Here is a 22248-nt window from a genome sequence, read left to right as displayed (position 1 = left end):
TTTCTCTTTAATTGTTTGAAAGTTTTCTTTTCTGTACAGATTTTCAGATCTGTGAAATGCCATTTATTGACTGTTTATCTTATGTCCTGGCAGAGTCCAATTCACAGAGTTCTTTTCTAGGCCTCTATTTTGAAGTATTCTCCCTAATTATTCTCTAGGAGGTACATAGTATCAATTATTATGTTAAAGTTCTTTATATATTTGAAGTTGAGTGTTGTGCAAGATAAAAAACAAGGATCTAGTTTCATTGATCTGTATGTATACAAACCTCACAGTCTCAGAGATCAACAACGAACAGGGGGTAGAGAGAACATAAGAATCAGAACACAAGAAGATCTGTGAAATGTCATCTTTGTGTATGTTTCATCCATTGCCAACACAAATTCACAGAAGCTGCAGCTGCCTCCACTGGTTCAGCAGAAGACTGGTGCTGTAAACAATCAGTCATGAATCTGGCAGAAGGATTGGTACAATATCCTGCCCTGATAACTATCGTTTACTGGGCAATCATGAAAGAGGAGTCATTATCTTTAACTGTATACTCTTTGGTGAACCACTGTGCCCAGCTCTGATAGAAAGTTCCAAACCCAAAGTCATACAGAGTACTTTGTATAAATTTAGTGAAGCCACAAAACAAATAAAAGAGAAATGAATTTGGTAAAGTGACTGGTAAGGAGTGAGGAGAGGGATAGTGGATGAGAGTGATTAGGGTTTTTTTTACATATGTATGAAGATGTCAAACAAAAAATTCAATTAGTAAAATACAGAGGGAAGTATTAGTCATCCCACTAACTAGATTTGAATATTGATAATAATATCTAAAATGTTAGGATACAACAATAACAAGAGAAATAAAACTTGCCAAAAACAGTTTATGTTTTGTTCCAAAAATGACTATTAAAAGGATATAATTTTGTCAAGGTTTTTTGTTTTGGCATTATGAACTTTTATTGATAGGTCTTACTTAAAGAAAGTATCTCATGAGCAACTACAAATATCCTTGCATGGTTATAACTGCAAACATTTGTTAACATATAAAGAAAACAAATTTTAGACTTTCACTATGTTTGTTGTGGAACAATTCTGTATTCTGTCTATTATGTTTTAAATAAATGCTGATTGGTCAGTACCCAGGCAGGAAGTATAGGCAGGACAACCAGACAGGGAGTAGAGGTGGGGCAATGGGAAAAGGAGAATTATGGGAAGGAGGAAACCCATTCCTCCCCAGTCCGGTCCAGATACCAAAGAAGCAGGGTGTGACCTGCCCTGTTGAAAAATGTACTTAGCCATGTGGCTAACATAGATAAGAATAATGGGTTAACATAAATTATATGAGTTCATAAAAAGCTTGAGATAATGGGACAATCAGTTTATAACTTATGTAGACTCTCTGTGTGTGTGATTTCTTTGGGACAAACAGCTGTGGGAACTGGGCAGGACAGAAACCCCAACAAGCAGCCCCTCATGTTACAAATGTCGCCAACGTGTGGATAACTGCATCCACATAAAACCCGAGAGAGCTTTGGAAGTAATTCTAAACAAAAAAGAATAGAGCCTGGATGTCTGAGTTCTACATCCAGAACAGATTCAAGACTGCTGCCTGAGATGATCAAGACTCACAGTATATTCCAGTCAGGACTTGATCATAATTCTAAATTTTCTTTAGGTCCCCATAAGATTATCAGCACTTCCAACCAGCAGAAAGTAGCCTGGAATACTATGCCCACATTCCCAACAAATGGACTATGGATATTTTCCTTTGTTTAAAAAAAGGTGTATGTGGGGAAAAGTGGTGTGGGACAATTCTGTTTTCTGTCTATTATGTTTTAAATAAATGTTGATTGGTAGGACAACCAGACAGGAAGTAGAGGTGGGGCAATGGGAATAGGAGACTTTTGGGAAGGAGGAAGCCCATTCTTCCCCAGTCCTGTCCAGACACCAAAGAAGCAAGATATGACCTGCCCCATTGTGAGCCATGTGGCTAACATAGATAAGAATAATGGGTTAATATAAGTTATAAGAGTTCATAAGAAGCCTGAGCTAATGGGCCAATCAGTTTATAACTTATGTAGACTTTCTGTGTGATTTCTTTGGGTCAGCTGTGAGAACTGGGCAGGACAGAAACCCAAACAAGCAGATCCTCATGTAACATATGTTTGCTATGTTAACTTTTCATTATGAGATGTATATAAATATGGTTTTGTGGAGTGCCTTTCATCACACAGGATATATTTTTAAAATTGTTTGTTTTTATAATTTTTAGGTGATTTCCAAAATCTGTAAAATATTCAAAGCTTAAGAATAAATTTCTCACAGAAGAAAAAATTTAACGGAGACTGGGCAGAATCTCTAATGGCTCATCATCATGTATTCCAAGTATCAGTTCATGTTAGGTGTAAACAACTAAGGGAATTCTAAAAGAAAATGCTAGGAAGAAATGATACAGCACAAAAGTATTTCAGCTATCACTTGTATCAATTGTATCTCCTATCTGTGCATTATCAAGGCATCTCCCCGTATCCTGAGCCAACTCTGTCCTTTGTATCAAAGGTCTCACTTGGAGTCTTTCTTCTCTTTTAATTTCTTTTCACTCTCTGACTCTTCAAATACTGTCCATGTTTAGGGAGCTAGCTCAGCAGGGCCTCATTATCACAGAGCTAATTTGAACTCCCTTTCTCTTTAGAATCACCAGGTGTAAGAAATGGCAAGCCACATCCTCCATCTTATTCTCTCTGTTATTCAATTAACTGTCCAAATCAGAGAATAAGTGGAGGATGTCAGTTTCATCACGCACCCCCTGCTACTTTGTAATACTTCTGCAATAAATGACTCAATATTGGAAGGCATGATATGTATAACAGTAACCTTGCAACTTCTGTAAAGACTTGCAAACAATCTCTTCTCATTTGAACTATTCTCAAGGATTTCGATGATTCATTTTCTAATTCTTCAAGTATTTTGAGAATATCCTCACATTGATATTATAGAGGCCATTCATCAAATAGACATACCACCTCATACCACATGGAAGAAGATGGTTTCACTGGGATACTCCATCTCATGATGGTACAACCTTAGTTGTCTCCGTGCCCAGAGCAAAACTCCCACTGTAGCAAGAAGGTGCATTACCATATATCATAAGAGGATGATTGCCCGAATGAATTACATCACCCCCACATAATACAGCCTCCAGGAAAGGGACACAAACCACACCTTCCAAGTTCATACTTGCTTACGTAATAACCTACATTGGGTGCCAATTTATTATTTTAACTTTTCCCAGTATTATACAAACATCTATTCTCTGCAGATACTGAACAGGTGACAAAACAAAGGGAAATTCCTCCAAAGTTCAGTGTAGTGAACCAATGAGATTACTGGGTTTTCTTACAGATAGTTGGAAAGGGGTTATTTACAGAAGTATGGGTGACCCTCAAACAGTTGCATCACTGCAATGTACCACTCCATGATGGATACTGACATCACAGAAGCTGTATCAAACTATGAAACTTTCATTTAACCTTTTGCCTTGTATGTACTCTAATATCTCTCATGATCATTTGTATCTGTGCTAAGCAGAAAGGTTTAACAGGCCAAGGTTTGTGACATGTCCTTGTATTTTCTTTTACTAAAGAATGTCACTATCTCCATTATCATCATGATAGACCCTGGTACAAAAGTATTGACTTGCTAATTAGTGCCCATGTACTCACTAGTTCAACATGTCCTACCAGGCTTTACTCTATAGTTGTAAACTCATATTTACATATGGATATTGGGTAAATTCAATGACTCATATACAGCAAAAATATACAAATATGTGAAAGGGATGATAAGGGAGGAAGGAAGTAGTCAACATTAGGGGTAAATAAAAAGGGATAGTCTGAGAGTAATCAAAATTCAATATTCAAATATATGAATTTGTTTAAAAAATTTAATAAAAGTTACAAAGGAATAGTAAGAACTTTTCTAAGGCATTCTGAAAGTCAGAATTTTTTTTTATTGCAAATCACTTTAGAGAAGTCCAGTTCATATATCATTTTACAGTTAGGAGTGTTTCAAAAAATCTTTATGGAACTAGAAGGTTAATTTCCCCCACATAATGATAGCTCTATGAACAATTTCTTCTTTGCAAATAAACACAACCATTTTTCAGCCCTATAATCAGTATGCATCTATTTAGATACTTAACTGCAATGTGCTCTGGTTCATTAGGTGGCTACTGTTGTGTCTCAGTCTAGTTAAAATTTCACAGCAAGTTAATCTGTTTTATTACAAATGAGAATGCAAGTGATAATGCCCTTACCATTTGCCAAATACAGGGTTAACAGTACTTGCAACAAATCAATAAGGACATTTAAAAAGAAATTGTAATTCTAAAACCCAATCATTTTTACTCATTGATGACTTCATTTTATGTGTCATTTATGACTTTTACAACCCTGTTCCTCTTTGTGTGTTTCATTCACATTCCATCAAAACCAGCTGTAGCTGCTGAAAAGCACTGTAGAATTGTCCAGATTCAAAAGAGCAAAGGAGAATTTCTGAAATCAGCATACTAACACATAATTAAATCCTTATTTTTCCTAAAATTAGTAAAATTATCTTTAAATATAACTCCAATTCTAACAAGTATTTATATAGTCCAATGGTTAGAAATAAAAAAAGGAAGCACCACTATGAGAAATAACTTACCATTTCCTTATCTAGAGGTAGATCACAAATGGTTAAAGAAGACATACATCATCTTAAATAATTTTCAATTATTTTGATTATTCAGACAGATAGTAGAAATTCTTAGAAGATTTAGTTTTTACAGGGTTTAACAAAGGAAGAATTTGTAAAATTTACTTGGTTAGCATTAAAGTACCAATAATTTTATGAAGATCATGTACTTCACCTCCATATACTTTTACTTCTTTGAGTGTGGCAGTATACCCAGAATATTTCTGTCATTTGATTACATGCAAGTCCACATGTGATTCATTGCCTTTTAATTATGACTACCACATTTTGACATTCATATTTTGATACTTTATTATATGGATTCTTTAAAGCATACAATGGAATAATGTAATGTATAACTTGCCTTTTTACTTTGATTTTGTTTGAGTTAATGTTAATCTACGAATGATTTTCTAAAGGATTAAATGGCATTTCACTATTTAGAAATAGTGTTTGGAAGTTTATCTGAATGCTAGTCATTCTATTCATGTATTTGTCCTGATATTTTATATGTGGTTGATATGATCTTTCTATATTTTCAACGTTCTACAGAAACAGAACAGCTTGAAACTTGACACGTTAAATAAAATAAAGAAGGGGAGATAAAAGGTTTGTTCATTGTTTCTGCTCACTTAGATTACCACTAATTCTAGGGTATAAATTGATATCTAGACAATTGTTAGTTAATGTAATAAAATCAGTATATTTTATGGATGTTTATAAATCCATGTTAACATTCACTATGTGTCTCACAATCATAAATTATCTCCTTTAAGTTTAATAAATGAGCATATCATTTTTCACAAACTTAGAAGAAAATAGGATAGGAGTCTATTGGGTAAAAATAGAAAAAAAAGGGTCAATTGGTAATTGTGAATATCCCTATTCTAGGATTGGACTTATGAATATGTATATATGTATTTAATAATTTATGAAACAATAACTCTTATCTTTTACCTCTGCAGGTAATCTACAACTAAGGAAGCATACTTTAGATATTAGAGGTTTTCATTTGTTAGTTTTGAAGTGATAATATCAATTCTAAATTGGAAAAGACAACATAATATTGTGCATCAGAAATAATGCCAGAATTGGAGTGTATCTGGACCATACCATCATGAAAAATCTAAAATGTTCTGCATGCTCTAAATGTGTAACTTATGTGAGGCTTGGATAAAGGGCCCTCTCACCTCTCTTGTGTGATCAACTTATCCCGGAAGAGGATGACAGATTAAGGGAATCAACTGCAATATCTGTTCACAGCATATAAATGGGCTCAAGTGGCAGAATGCATATTCAGTGGAAAATGCATGCCTTCTAAATTATGTTGTGGACTTGGAACTCTGCCACCCACCCAAACAAATAAACAAAGACAAACAACTCTCCTCTTGGATACAGTGTATCTTCATCTCATGTCCTAAAAGATAGTAATAGCTTTGTTTTTCTATAGAAGATTTAGAATAAGATTTAAGTAGTGATTTTCAGTTAAAAAAAATCACAAAAACCCTGTGTTGACTAATTTTAATGCCAGATGTTCACATGCTAATGCCACTGCCTTATGACCATTTCCTATCAATTCATTAATTGCCAGCTGCTCAGCCAAACTAGAAACACAGCTAAGCAGATGATATTGGTAAACAGCCAAATAACTGCTTCCTACTTAAATTCCTTAGATTTATCAGAGAAAACTATGGCACAAAGACATTGCAAAGCTTCTGACAACTGCAGAAAATAATATAGAAGACACCAGGGTCTCAAACTGGTATATACCTACATAGGGGTTGTGATTTTTGCCTTCAGAATTTTGCCACATATAGTAATATATAACACCTGCCAAGTTAATGATCATAATACAATTTCCAATTCATGTTATGGTTACATTACTTATTAGCTACAAATGCTAATAGCTGAGCTGACACTAAAAGGATCTGAGCCAGAACTAAAATGTACTATGTGTTTGGCATAGCAACATTTCCAAACTAGTTTCTGACAAAATAACAAGAACAGCTAAAGCAATCATTTGTTTGAAACTATTATCTTTTCCACTTGTGGAATTGAAGCATTTATTGCCGATTATTTACACTGAAAACAATTGCCCAAGCTTAAGAAACATTAAATTCTTAACCTTAATACAAATGCTTTTTGAGTTCCTCACAACTCGTATTTCTGAGAGCTGGAAGGCCAGTGGTTGTTATATGGCACACAGATACCTAACCTCAAAACGAAAGACTAAATAGCACAAATGAAAATATTTAATGATTATTTAAGGTAAATTAGCACTGATGTCAAATTTTATTTATTTTTTCATTGACCTTTTCAAACATCTATATAATGAATTTTAGTAGTTTTTAACCCATGTTCTCTGGGAAAGGTGCAGATCTACTTTCATATTGGTATGTGCACCTTTGGACTGGGGAAATGACTCAACAGTTAAAAGCATATACTTCTTTTTTAGAAGATCCAAATTTTGGTCCAAGTTCCTAGATCAGATAGAATACAACTGCCTGTAACTCCTGTTTCTGCTCTTTTTAGGCAGCTGCATGCATATACCTACACAGACACACACACACACACAAAAAAAAAACTATAATGAAATCTTAAAAAGTATTGTATGCATCCTTTTCTAGTTCCCAACTACATAGAACCCACTTATTTTTTAATCAAAGCACAAGCAACCACCAAGGTAAGAGAGAAGGACCCATCAGTGAAAATAAGCCTAATTGTTGAGCAATTTGTAACCACATACTTACTAATAAGGGATCTTTCATAAGAACCTCTTCAAAGAGAAGTTATTCTCTTGTAGTCTAGTTAGAGATCCTATTAGTCATAGCTATTTGATGTGGGAAGTCCTTCTGTCTATGTGTTGCTTTTATTGGTTAATGAATAAAGAAACTGCCTTGGCCTGTTGGTAGAGCAGAACATAGGTAGTCAGGGAAAACTAATTGGCATGCTGGGAGAAAGGAGGGAGAGTCAGAGAGAAACACTATGGAGCCGCCAGAGACAGATGCTGGGAATTTTACCTCGTAAGCCACTGCCATGTGGCAATACACAGATTAATAGAAATGGGTTAAATTAAAGTAAGAGTTAGCCAATGAAAAGCTATAGCTAATGGGCTAAGCAGTGATTTAATTAATACAGTTTCTGTGTGGTTATTTTGGGGCTAAGCTAGCTGCGTAGCCAGGATCAACAAGCGAACTCCTTACAACAGCTATTACCATATGGCTTATAAAACATAATAAATTAACATTACCTAATACACACTAAGCACTATATACCAAGCATTGTTTCAAGCATGTTTACAAATTTTGTATCGTTTAACATTATGTTAATGCTCCAAAGTAGGTATAGTTACCATCTTCATTTTATTGCAAACTAAGACACAGGAGATTGACTAATTTGACAAGAGTCACATGATAAAGATTGACAATAGCAGTGTTCATATTCACACAAATAGCTATTATATTTTACAGTCTTGTAAAAAACCTATTTATGATTAAGTCTTATTTAACAAGCAAAGTACAATGACTAAACTCCTAAATGGTATTAAAATATTCAAGTCAGGTTTTGGTCCTATATCTATTTTATTTACATGTTTTTTCAAGTTTTATGTAGCTATTATCCCTGAGGTGAAACAGTCCATCCTGGAGTATTAAAGCTTTAAAGACTCATGAAAGAAAGAAAACTGATGAAGTTCCTAATGTAAGATTAGAAAAGCTCCTTCCAAAGGATACATAAGTAGTAATGACACTGTTGAGAACAGATTCTTTGATGAACTTGTCTGTTTAATAAATTGTGAAGGGGGCTTCATAGTTAGAGCTTTCATGAATTGTCACTAATGCTGTGGTATATATGTAACAACATTGACTATGCTCCTAATAAGTAACTCCTCAAGTGCACTTCTATAAATCAACCCAATAAATGTAACGGTTCCTTAAGCAAGATTTTGCAGAAAATTTGATAATTTATTTGGTTCTTTGTGGGTGACCATCCTATCTGAGATAAATAAACATTTTTTTAACATCTCCTGAGGAGGAACATCACACAACACAGATAGTGCCCAAAGACAACCTAACAGAACCAAAAATTAAATTTGCTAAGAATGGCTACATGCCACCCCCCAAAAAAAATAGGTGTTGGTATATCCAACTGGTGGTGATCATTCTTACGGGGTAGTGTCTCCCTGGACCATCTCAACATGTTTACCTTTCCCCACATGGTATAGGATGATGTGCTTCCTTGTTGCAATGGTTGTTGTATTCTCTGACTTGATTAACCACATTAGAGGGTCATGTGGTCTTCAACAGAACCCCTAGATAACACCTTCTTCTTTATGATTGGAGTTATACACCTCCTTGTAGTATAGTTTAACACATTAGTATCAGGAAGCCTTGAAAATGAACAGACTGGTAATTAGAGAATGTTGTATAAACTGGACACAGAGAACAAAATAGATGTAAATATTGTAATTTTTACTTAATAACTGTTTTGTTATATGTAATTTTGCTATGTTAAAGTTAAAGCCTTCCCTTTTTTGTTTAAACAGAAAAAGGGGAAATGATGGAGGACTGTGATTGGTTAGTTAATAAAGAAACTGCTTGGCCCTGATAGGTTAGAACATAGGTGGTGGAGTAAACAGAACAGAATGCTGGGAGGAAGAGGAAGTGAGGTAAGACGCCTCAGACAGACTCCATAGCTCTGCTCTCTGAGCCAGATGCGATGAAGCTCCAACCCAGGATGGACATAGGCTAGAATCTTCCCGGTAAGTGCACCTTGGGGTGCTACACACATTATTAAAAATGGGCTAGTCCAGGTGCGAGAGTTAGCTGAGAAGAGGCTAGATATAATGGGCCAAGCAGTGTTTAAAAGAATACAGTTTGTGTGTTGTTATTTCGGGGCATAAGCTAGCCAGGCGACCAGGAGCTGGGGCGGCAGGAACACAGCCCGCAGCTCCTTCAACACAATTCTCCTCACATATGACCTATGTAATAGAAGGAAGGGCAACCTATGTTTGAACATACAGAGGGGTGCCTTAATAATGGCACAGTAATACTAGGAGTGTTCCACATGTGGAGTGTTTAAATTGAGAAGAACTTTTAAATAGAAAATGAAAGAGTCTCTCATGACCTTGGATATAGAGACAGACAAAATCAATCTGAGAAAAGAAAATAAATAATGAAAATACTCATTCCTCATTAAAGACAAAGGCTTCATAATCTAAGGCAATGCAAGGGAAAAAAAGGTCTCTGAATGACTGGCTAATATGAGTCATTAGGAACATTTGATTTTCATTTTCTGAAAATTAGGGACTAGAAGACAAAGGAGATAGATGGAAATTACGAAAAGACCTGAATGTGAGGTCCCTGAGCCTCATGGGTATGTGTAAATAAGAGTTAAGAAATAAGTTAATTCAATAGGATACTTGGAACTATGAGTTTTAGTGGCTTTCTTGATCCCAATGATGGAACAATATTATTATTATTATTATTATTATTATTATTATTATTATTATTATATAGGTGAAGCTTTGGTAAATATGAGTGATTTAGTCTTTTGCGAAATTTGGTACAATCAGGAAAAAGATAAAAAAATAGAAAGCCAAGCAACAAGGTTTGACTGGATCTCTTAAAAGCAAATATGGCATGACCTGCACTGAGCTGGCGTTAGAGGAAATATTACAGAAAGAAAAATCTGTTCTTTTTAACTTAAGACTTTATATGTAAATAACAGTTCATAAATGGTATAAATGATAAAACAGTACAAATTTAAAGGATTAACCTTGTCCCAGTAAGCTTTGATCATCTTCCTACTTCAGAAAGATATATTGAAATTGTTCATTTAGTAGACAAAACTCTCAGAAATTTTGTCTAAGGAAGAGGTTCCAGTGAAAGTCACTGCAGAATTCCGTACTCTGTCAGACCCAAGATTCCACCAGAGTGACAGTCACAGCAGACAAGAGAATTAGCTCATTGTGTCTAGGCTCTGTGCCAAGTCAAGCAGCTTGAACAGGGCCCACTGAGCCCATCAGGATTGGACATAGGCATCTAAAAGAGGCCCAAAGCAGCACCCCAGGATAAGGAAGCTGGATGGCTCACAAAAAATGATTAGAGATTATAAAAAGCTTAATATGATAAGAGCTGCCATTCACACTGCTATACCTTCTATTGTTCTTTTAATGAACAATTCATACAAGTCATGGAATCTTTTTCATGCTGTTTCATGCTGTATTAAACTATGTTGATGTGTTTAATATCTCCTTAGTTGCTGACCCCTGGTATCAACTGAAATCTACTTGAATTGGATGGTGGTCACCCTTCCTAGGCTTGCCAATACCTCCTGTGAAAATTTTTATTTCATGGAAAGTAAAATTTTACCTTAAAGGTGTTACAGATTTAAAAAAGCATCTGGCCTAATAGTAGAAGCAGAAACAGGAGCTTGAAGAGTTTGAGATAATATATTCATGAGGGTGAGAAAAGGAACATGGAGAAGCCACCGTGCTTTGAAATTAAACTAGGGATGAATCACATCCTTAATAATAACTCTTATTTTGCTTGATGGATATAATACTAGAATGTGTTCTCAACATATACCTTTGCATCCATAAATCAGTACAGCTCCCAGTCCTTACCAGAGACATGTCTTCTTGAAGCAGATAGTGGGTAATACTGAGACTCAACACAACTGGTTAATGAACAGAAAATATGTCTATTTGGGATGCTTGGCCAAAATTTGACATATTTTACAAACATAGCCACCAAAGACTCATGAAACATCATTGAATATGGGGCAGAAAGACTGAAAGTGCCAGAAGTTGGAGAAGACTGCTGAATAACAGTTGTCTTCTGGATATTGCAAGACTGTTGCCTCATGAATTCACAGCAGTGGTAGGTGCCTTCATAAGATAGAGAATATCAAAATTTCATCAAGGAGAGGAGAGTCTTTTGAAGGCCCAAAGCCTAGGTACAAAGATATTGGGAACTAATGGCTACTGGGGGAAGGAGAGCCAGTTTTCTTTATGTACGTCATCTGTGGTAGGTTATCCATGCTTTAATAGCTAGTCCTACTCCCATGCAAATACAAAGAACTAATGAGACTCAGTATATTAAAAAAAAAAAAAAAGAGGACATGAAGTTGGAATAGAATATGGTTGAGGTAGTCTTGGAGGAACTGGAGAAATAGAAGGTAGATATGATCAATTCACACTATATATGCATGAAATTCTAAAACACTTAAATATTTAAAAACACTACTGGCCAAGGAAAGTTAAGGATATTATCGCTGCTACGTTTTGAATTCATAACAGTTGGTATGTGACTCTTGCTCAAGATGAAATATTCTTTGGATATAGAACATGGGGACATCAAGCTTCCTCCCTGCTGGCTAACTTTCAAAGTACTGAGAGATTTCTTCAATGTTGTTCTTCTAGAATTATTGTCAATAGTTCTAATGCAAACTCTGTGTGATACACTGTTAAAATGTCAAATAAGATGTGCCTGTTGGTATAACAATGGCTGGAATTTCATGAATTTTAGGAAACTTTAAGAAAATCTTTCTAAATAGATTCATAGTCCATTTCACAGTACATAACTCTAGTCTTTCACTATAAGTTAGAACAAAAGCTTGTGAGTAGGGTAGTCAGTCATAGGTCCCTATGAAGAAAGAGCTACCATTAAATTAAGTTACATATCTGTCAAATTTCCTTCTAGGCATTTGAATTTGTGTCCAAAAATTACTATTTCTATCAGCTCCAATCAGTTTTGGGAACCAAGTACTTTTTCAGTGAGTGGTATACTGCAGAACCCCTAAGAACATATGAATGTTGCTGTGACATGGCGGTTAATAGTGAGGAAGAAGGTATAGGCAGGATGCCCATGCGGAGAGTAAGAAGGTGGAGGAATTTGGGGCCAGGAAGTAAAAGAGATGTCAGAGAGACACCAGGGCCCAGTCAGCCATACACAAAAGAAGAAGGAAAGTAGGGGATACAAAATGAAAGAAAGGTAAAAATCCTCATAGCAAAACGTAGCTGACTAGAAACGGGTTCATTTACAAGAGCTAGCAGGACAAGATGAAGCTAAGGTCGGCCAAAATAATTAATAATAAGTTACTGTGTCTTTATTTTGGAGGTGGTTGGTGGCCCAAAGCAAATTCCAACTACAATTCAAAGGTCCTAAAGAAGAATAATACAACAAGGCAGAGATATGCAATCATTTGCACACATTAATAAATTACTAAATTATGTTTACTCTCTGTTCAAATTGACAATAACAAAGGCAATAATAATGAGCAAACTCTCCTTTCTGAACATTCACAAGGCTAACTGAAGTACACAGGTTGATATGTGCTTCTTTTTTAACCATTTATTTGTTCATTAATATGTTGAATGGTGCTTGTGTGTCTGTCTATGTGTATGTGGGTGTGTGTGTGTGCGCACGTGTGTGCCACACAACATGTATAGAGGTCAGGAGAGAACTAAAGAGAGTTGGTTCTCTCCTTCCAACATGCAGGTCTTAGTCACTGAATTTAGGTAATCTGGTTTGGCATAAAAAAATCCAACTCACTTAGCCACCTTATTAGGCTACCAGTTTTGTTCTTAAATAGACTTATTGTTCATTTTTGACAGATAGCTGATGATTTTGGACTTTTTATCTACACTGGTTAATGCAGTTCAAGCTAATAAACATTTCTGTAATGATTGAAATCTTGTTTGTCTTTACTTCCTAATATATTAGCCACAAATAAAATGTAGTTGCTGACTAATTAAACTGAGACTAATTGCAACTGAGGAATTTTGGAATTCATCATGATTAATTGAAATAGCAACATGTAGCAAGTGTCCGCTATGTCAGTTATCTGAGATATAGTTGGAATATTCTGTAAAGCTAAAATTTATTAAAAAATAATAAGCCCATAGAACTCAAGAAATCGATTAAGAGCAATAAAAAAATCTTTTCCCATGCCCAAGACTTCAAAACATATCTATAGTTTCTTTTCCCTTTTGGGAGGAAGGAAACTTTTTCACACTGTGGTGGACATATTTATATAAATTGAAGAAAATGGTTCAAATCCTATTGTATCCAATCATCTACAAAATTGAGGTCATTCTTTGTTAAAGGACTAGGTATAAATTAAATTCATAATCAAACTGCTTATTCCTTTTTGAAGATTTTGCAAAATTTTAATATTATGCTTTCCTACAAATGGATAGCCAAACAGGTTGGAAATGTTTGTTTCTGTTTAGCTTAAGGAACATTCAGGAATTAACCTAGAAGTGCTAGTTTGCAAAAGATTTCATATTCTTAAAGCTTTAAGAAAAATGTGTTCTGTTGAAGCCTATTCCTCCAAAATCAATGTTAAATATTTTGTAATTTAATTGCTTTATGTTTAGAGAGCATGGAATCAATCATAGAATATTTGTGTTATGAAAATTGACTTAAGTTAAGTTGTGTGTTTGTGTGTGTGTGTGTGTGGTCAGTAGAACAGGTTTTGCTTTTAAGAGATGATTTCCATGTGCGCCATTGAATAATAGCTCAAATATTAGAGCTAGAAACCTGAACTTGTAAATCAATGATAAGAATCAAGGCTCTCTTATTTGTATAAAATATTCAATGTAATTTGACTAAGCACATAGGACATTCATAATTAAGTACAATAAATGTCATGGTCAATTCAATTTGTGAGCATTCAAAAAGCCAAACATGCATTGTAACAAGATGAAAATAATGTATATTTGTGTGTGTGCGTGTATATATATATATATATATATATATATGTATGTATGTATGTATGTATACACACAAATGTATATATACATTCTGGAAATCACACTTGTCTCTACCCCATAACATTCAATGCTCTATTTTTGAGATTATAAAATATTACAATATTTCTCCTTTCCCTTCATCTTTCCCAAAACTCTCATACACACTCATTGCTATCAAATTCATGGTTTCTCTTTTTATAAATTGTCACTACATTCATATGTGTATTCATTTTAAGAAACTTGAAAATTGGAGACAATTACAGCATATTAACTTATTGTCAGTTTGTAAACATAGAGATAAAAATAAACTGGAAATATATATAGTTTGGCAAATATTTTGTGAATTTTCCTGAATTGAGTAAAATTAAGTTCACTGGCTTTTTGAAACTTATTCCCTCATTTTACATATCAAATGTTGATATTTATCTGTATTTTAAATTGATTTTATTAATTAATAAATCAAAAGGTTTTTATGAAGGAAGCCACTGATACATTACTGAAAATAAAGTAAATTTGTCATAAAGAAGCCAAATTTCATACTTAAGACATTTATTTCCATATATTAAATGTTAATATATATGATTATATATAATTTGGACAAATGATGAATTTAATTTAGACATTTTGTAAAACAATAAGGAACATTTATTTAAGTATATTTGGTTAAACTTCTAGCAGAAATTATTCTATGAATATAAATGAAGAAATGTGGCTTTATTCTAATAGTTTCTACATCCTCAAGTATTACTATAATAAAACTTCTCAATATGTATGCTTGCCCAATGCCCCCACAATATAACATATTGAATTTTAAGTGTGTGCTTCACAAAAACAAGTTCTTTCCAAGGAATTTCTTTTAAAATAAAGATGAATGTTCAAAATGTACCTTCTTGCATTTTGGTATCATTTTACTAACTTTCTATATTTTAATAGCATTTCCTAACTTTTTGTGATGTTGTTTCTTATTAGTAGCTACACAGTTTCAAAATAATAGAAATTTATTCAATTTTTTAAGTAATGTATTTGGGCATTTTGTTTACAAAAGCAACTGTAATTCTCAGATAAAACTATGTGAAAAAATTCAAACAAATAAGACAATCAACACATTCAGAGCTACATACAGTAAACAGACTTTCATTTGACTGAAATATATAAGACCTTATAAAAATGATCACTTTACAAGTTGAAGTCCATCAATTGTTATAATTTCCTAACATTATATCACCTCTTCTCCAAGTTTGATCTCATATATGTCTCCTCTGAATTCCTCTATTATTTGGTTATTTTCATATATTATCCATTAGTTTGTCTTAATAAAAGTTAATTTGAGAACTCGTTTAACTCATATTTAGGCTGTGAATTCTTGTATGTCTGAAAGTATATCTTATCCCTTTCCTTTACTGATCAATATATATATATATATATATATATATTTGGGGTACAATATTTGTTAAATAAATGAAGAGAAGGAACTAACTAATGGGATTCACTGATTGACTCTTCTCTGAACATCCTGTAAACTCTTATATCATCTCCTCATCAAAAGAAAATATATATTGGAAGGTATAGTTTACTTGCTATTTGAAATAGAAGATCAAAAGATGAGTCAAAATAATAGGAAACAGTAGTAATTATAACATATGATTTGTTTCTCATTACCTAGTTGCCTCAAACTTTTGAAAAATTATGACATGTGATTTTGACTGTTTAACAAAGTATTATAACTTCTTAATATTTGCTGGGCTTTTCATTTTATGTATGCATGTATACATAGACATATACATATATAGTCTGCTTGCACAATTGTGTATGCATTTGTACATGTGCATGCACAAGTGTGCATTTGCCTGTGTTGCTCAGGGCATGTGATCAATTGTCTTACACCGTTTCTTTCCTCTTATACTCTATAACAATGTCTCACAGAATAAGGTGCTCACTTATAATCTAGAATGATTGGACACCACGCTCCTTAGATATGGCTATCTTTACCCCGTCAGAGTTTGGTTGACAAAGCTACATGACAATGGCTGGCTATTTTATGTGGTGTTGGTTATCTGAACTAAGGTCTTCATGCTCGGGGAGCATGAGCTCAACTGAGCCATTTACCCAGCCATACTGTATTGATTTTAACAAATATTTTTTTTCATATTATCTCTAGCTATCCAATGGATAGATACAAAATTACTGTGATTTTCAGTTTACAATTGAAGAAATACATTTAGGAGTGTGAAGTATTGTAATTCAGGTCATTCAATCAATCAGTGGCAAACTAGAATTGGGACCAAAGCCTGTCTGAATATAACTAAAGTACAGTGAAGAATACCTTACATTTTTTCTCAGACTTAAAAAAAATGTACAGTGCTTTTGCATGGCCTCATCCCACAAATGAGAATGTGTATTACATAATCCTCCACCCTGTGTTTACTTTGGCTGCACATCTTACACGCTGTGCATTTGATTTCAAAACACAAGACTTGAATAAAAGAGAGATCTGTGGCAGTAGAAAGAAAACAACCCAAACAATAGCAAAACATGACAGGCCTATTAAGAAACCAAATTAAAAATCACTGCACAGTAGTGGAGTCAATAATCTATGTGTTATAGCTGACGGTTTAGTGGTACTGCTGATACTTATCAAAGCTTGTATATAATCAATACCTTTGTTTTCTTCAGAATAATGATTCCTACCTTTATAACAGAGGCACCAGCTCTGGAGAGTGGACTGTGAATCTGAGCTGCAGCAGCCATGTTGGCAATAGTATTGAGATGATTCATCTGATTCATTGCCATGGCAACTGATGCAGGAGGTAAGCTGACTGGAAGTAGGGGATGAGGCATCATCATAAATGGCAGATCCAGACCTAAAAGAGACAGTGTTCATTAAAGTTGTTACATTATGACACTAAGAAGGTTTTCTAAAGCATCTTTATTCACTATTATTAGCATTTTATAGTTGTTTTAATATATGGTAGTAACATTTTGTGCCATCAATTGTGTCAGTAGGATTTTACAATGCTTAAAATATCTCAAAAATCTCTCTATGTTCACATATTTCCTATTATTTCACTTTCTTTAACAGATTTATTAGGTGAGTTAATAAGGCAAGATACAATTACCCAAGGTTCATATTATTAAAGAAAATAATGCTTTAATAAAAGGAATGCTTATATTTGCAATTTGAAATCTTTGTTAATAAAGAATAAATATCATGCTAAAATAAAAAAACTCCTTTCCATTTTAATAGTAAATGTCAATGTTTTTTTAATATTAGCAGGATTTCAATGCTTTCTACTGTAAATTGAAATAATGTTCATATGTTTTAGATATCTTAAATAATAACTCAATATTATGCATTCTACTTTTGATAGTCATACATGTCATTAGGTAAAATGTTACAAACTAAAATAGTTGTTTATGGACTACTTCTCATGTTGGCAGAGTTTAAAACCATCATTGAACAGATGCAAGATATAGTTAGACTAGCTATGTGGATGTTAGCATTTTACTTACAAAAAAATGTATTTACAAATTGTTTTGCTACAGTACTCTTCCTATTTTGGATAAAGCTCAGATAACAATATTGTTAACATATGTTCTAATATATCATTACCCTTTTAAACAACTTTTTATGAGCTATGGAAAGATTATTATGGACAGGACTCATACTGATCCTACTTAACAAAATACTAACATCTAGTTTTTCCTCTCTGACACCCTTTCATTTTTTTTCGTCTCATTTCATAACAAAAAGGGAGCAAGAAAAAGTATTTCCAGAGGACCCTGATATCTAATTTATCAAAATACTACTAATGATAAAGCCATTTCATCCCACTCTGTGTATACGTACATTTCACCTAAAATTTTAAAATGAAATTCAACTTAATTACAGGCTATGAGTAAGAAGTGGTGAGTTATTTGAGGTCTATCTTCTGAATCTGAGTCTAATGGTTGATTTAAACCTATTAGAAAGTACACTGAAAGCATACAACAGCAAAACAACCAAATTTAGGCTCTTGCAATACTTAAGTGAATATTGTAATTTTAAAAACTTCCTAAATAATAAATACACCTGGCACCCAGTATTTCTGTTGAAGACAGCCATAAAATGCAGTTACTAGAGCTTCTTAAGAGCTAAAAGAAGCCTAGAAATCTAAATTATACTTGAAAGTCAAAAGAAAAGAAAAAAAAACAGATTGTTGTGACTATATACCAGATAAGATACATTAAAAGTTCCTAGCAGTTTTGACTTACAACATTCAACATTTAAATATATGTTAGAAAGAATTTAGTAGATGAATGTATCAGGTATAGAAGATTTTTCATAGGATTATTATATTATCAGAGAAGTCTCAGCATTAAACTAACAACATTTACTTCAAAAGGGCATTTCCTAGTATAAGTAATTATATTTTTTGTCAAATTAATGGTAAGATTAAGTCTTTATTTCAATTCATAATTTCTTTCTAATACATTTCTAGTAATCTACAACAATATTTGGAAGTTACTGTTTCTGCAATTCCTTTTTAAGCATTTTAATATAGATTTATATATAAACATTTATATAATTACGGGTACAAAGTCAAATTACAATGATGTATTTAATGTGGACAACAAACAATGTATCCATCTCCTCGAATACTTATAATTCTGGAGAGTATTATGTTCAGTGAAATAAACTAAATATATAAAGATCACATGATCTCCCTTATATGTGAAAATTCTTAAGGTAGAATTTTCCAGTCAGTCACACAAAATTACTTGCCTATTTCCCCTTCCCAGGGGAAATATATATATGTTTCTCTTAGGGTTCACCTTGTTACTTAGCTTATTTAGGGTTGTGGATATAGGGTCCTTATCCTTTCCTTTACAGCTAGTATCCACTTATGAGTGAGTATATACCGTATTTACCTTTCTGGGTCTGGGACTAGCTCTTCTGACAAAATTGGGAGCATAGGGGTGGGGGGAAAATGAAGGCAGAATGAGAGGAGGAGGGGATAAGGTGATGGGAGAGAACTTGAGGGAACGAGATAGTCAAGACGGGAAAAGGACAGAGATGGAGAATAAGGAAAGAGATATCTTGGTTGAGGAAGTCATTATGGGGCTAGTAAGAAACCTGGCATTAGAGAAATGCGCAGGAATCCACAAGGATGACCACAGATAAGATCCTAAGCAATAGTGGATAGGGTGCCTGAACTGGCCTTGCCGTGTCATCAGATTGATAACTATCTTAAATGTCATTGTAGAGCCTTCATCCAGCAACTGAGGAAACAGAGGAAGAGACCCACAGTGGAGCGCTGGACTGAGCTCTTAAAGTCTAGTCGAAGAGAGGGATGAATGAGAATATGAGCAAAGAAGCAAAGAGGTCAATACCATGATGGGGACATCTACTGAAACAGCTTACCTGAGCTGATGAGAGATCACCAACTCTGGCCAGACAGGGAAGGAACCAGCATATGACTAAACTAGACCCTCTGAATGTGGGTGACAGTTATCTGGCTGGTACAGACTTCTGGGTCACTGGCAATGGAACCAGGATTTATTCCTACTGCTTGTACTGGCTTTTTGGAACCCATTCTCTCTGGAGGGATACATTGCTCAGTCTAGATATAGTAGGGAGAGCCTTGGTCCTTCCTCAAACAATGTGCCTTACCCTCTCTGAGGAGTGGATGAGGAGTAGGGTAGGGGGTAAATTCGAGGGAATGGGAGGAGGGAAGAAAGTGGGAACTGGGATTGGTATGTAACATGAAAAAAGATAGTTTCTTTTCTTTTCAAAAAGAAAAAGAAAAGGAAAGCACACACAGGAAAAAAGAAAACCTTTTTACTCAAAAAATATCTGAAGGGAAGTTAACATGATTGTCTCATTTTAAATCTTATCTAAAGAATTATAAGGTGGCTTCTTCTTCTTCTGGAAACACCAAATGGCGGATGACGCCGGTGCAGCGGGAGGGCCCGGAGGACCCGGGGGCCCAGGATTAGGAGGGCGTGGCGGCTTCCACGGAGGGTTCGGCAGCAGGGGCCGCGGCCGTGGTCGAGGCCATGGCCGAGGACGAGGCGGCGGGGCTCGCAGAGGTAAAGCTGAAGACAAGGAGTGGATTCCCGTCACCAAGCTGGGCCGCCTGGTTAAGGACATGAAAATCAAGTCCCTAGAGGAGATCTACCTGTCCTCCCTGCCCATTAAGGAGTCTGAGATTATTGACTTTTTCCTGGGAGCTTCCCTAAAGGATGAGGTTCTGAAGATCATGCCCGTGCAGAAGCAGACTAGGGCAGGCCAGCGGACCAGGTTCAAGGCTTTTGTCGCTGTTGGGGACTACAATGGTCACGTAGGTCTCGGTGTCAAGTGCTCCAAGGAGGTAGCCACTGCCATCCGAGGGGCCATCATGTTGGCCAAGCTTTCCATTGTCCCTGTGTGGAGAGGCTACTGGGGGAACAAGATTGGCAAGCCCCACACTGTTCCTTGCAAAGTGACAGGCCGCTGTGGTTCTGTGCTGGTGCGCCTTCTCATCCCTGCCCCCAGAGGCACTGGCATAGTCTCCGCTCCTGTGCCCAAGAAGCTGCTGATGATGGCTGGCATTGATGACTGCTACACATCAGCCAGGGGCTGCACTGCCACCCTGGGCAACTTTGCCAAGGCCACCTTTGATGCCATCTCTAAGACCTATAGCTATCTGACCCCCGACCTCTGGAAAGAGACTGTGTTCACCAAGTCTCCTTATCAGGAATTCACTGACCATCTTGTGAAAACCCACACCAGAGTCTCTGTTCAGAGGACCCAGGCTCCAGCTGTGGCCACCACATAAGGGTTTTTATACAAGGAAAATAAAAGTGAATTAAGTCTGTTAAAAAAAAAAAAAGAATTATAAGGTGAAGGGACAAATGACTTCATTAACAAGAAATATTTGCATATACGTGTGTTTATATACTCTATTAATCATATATTTCAAGCTATCAATACAAAGTATTTAATAACATGATAATTAGGATTCACCTTTATCCTAAAAACCTTTACCTAATATTCCATATAACAATCATCAATAACCTTAAAAGACATTCTCCACAAATCCAAAATCACTTTAGAATTTGATTCCTGTTTATGTGCACAGTGCTTTAGTCACAAATTAAACTGTAGATTAAAAGCTGCTCTCAATGTCTTCTTTTATTATTGAAAAGCTTTAATATGCTTAAATTTATACTTCCCTTAAGAGTATAATAATCTTTTCTCATTTTCAAATACTATTCCAGCATCACCCAGACACCATCTGGACACATTAAGAAATATGCTTACTTAAAGTTCAATCGACATGCAAACTAAATGCAAACTGCAAACAGAATTTAACAGTCAATTGACAGTTTTAAAATACCATTCAACAAATATTTCAAATAACCACGAAGGATTTACAAGACACACTTTTAGATCCTGATCTGCAATAATTAATTATCAACTGACTGTAGTTCCTTGAACTCTAAGCTAATATTTACATTACAGGCCAGTTACAAATGCAAAGAATATTTAAATATTGAATGATTTAAGGTAATCCTTTGCTAAAGCTAGAAACATTAAATTAAAATCCAATAGTATACAACACTATAGCAATGTGGGTTATTAAATTCATGGGCAAGATATGCATATATGGTAATAAAAATAAATCTGATTTAAAAATCATGAAAATGAATTTTCTCATTCCTGTTAACAAGGACATAATACAAGCTATAATTAGCATCATTTCTATTTTACCTCAGTATTCTAGCAACTACCTGCTCCTAGCCAT

General features: G+C 34.8%; 2 protein-coding genes across 2 annotated transcripts in view; one reads left to right on the top strand and one right to left on the bottom strand.

Annotated features, from left to right (window-relative positions):
* Window positions 1-22248, bottom strand: part of Dach2 (dachshund family transcription factor 2) — a 525789-nt gene that overhangs the window by 70844 nt on the left and 432697 nt on the right. The window contains exon 6 of the mRNA XM_057760701.1: window positions 17171-17343. Within this exon, the coding sequence (XP_057616684.1) occupies window positions 17171-17343 (173 nt within the window). The remainder of the gene's footprint in view (window positions 1-17170; window positions 17344-22248) is intronic.
* On the top strand, window positions 20389-21279 carry LOC130867389 (40S ribosomal protein S2-like). Its single transcript, XM_057759336.1, has one exon. It carries the CDS (start codon window positions 20401-20403, stop codon window positions 21277-21279), a length of 879 nt encoding a protein of 292 aa, XP_057615319.1. The 5' UTR covers window positions 20389-20400.

This window comes from Chionomys nivalis, chromosome X (assembly GCF_950005125.1).
Source record: "Chionomys nivalis chromosome X, mChiNiv1.1, whole genome shotgun sequence".
In the NCBI taxonomy this organism is placed as follows: Eukaryota; Metazoa; Chordata; class Mammalia; order Rodentia; family Cricetidae; genus Chionomys; species Chionomys nivalis.
Note: the sequence above shows the minus strand (reverse complement) of the source record. Positions and strands in the feature narration are given on the sequence as shown.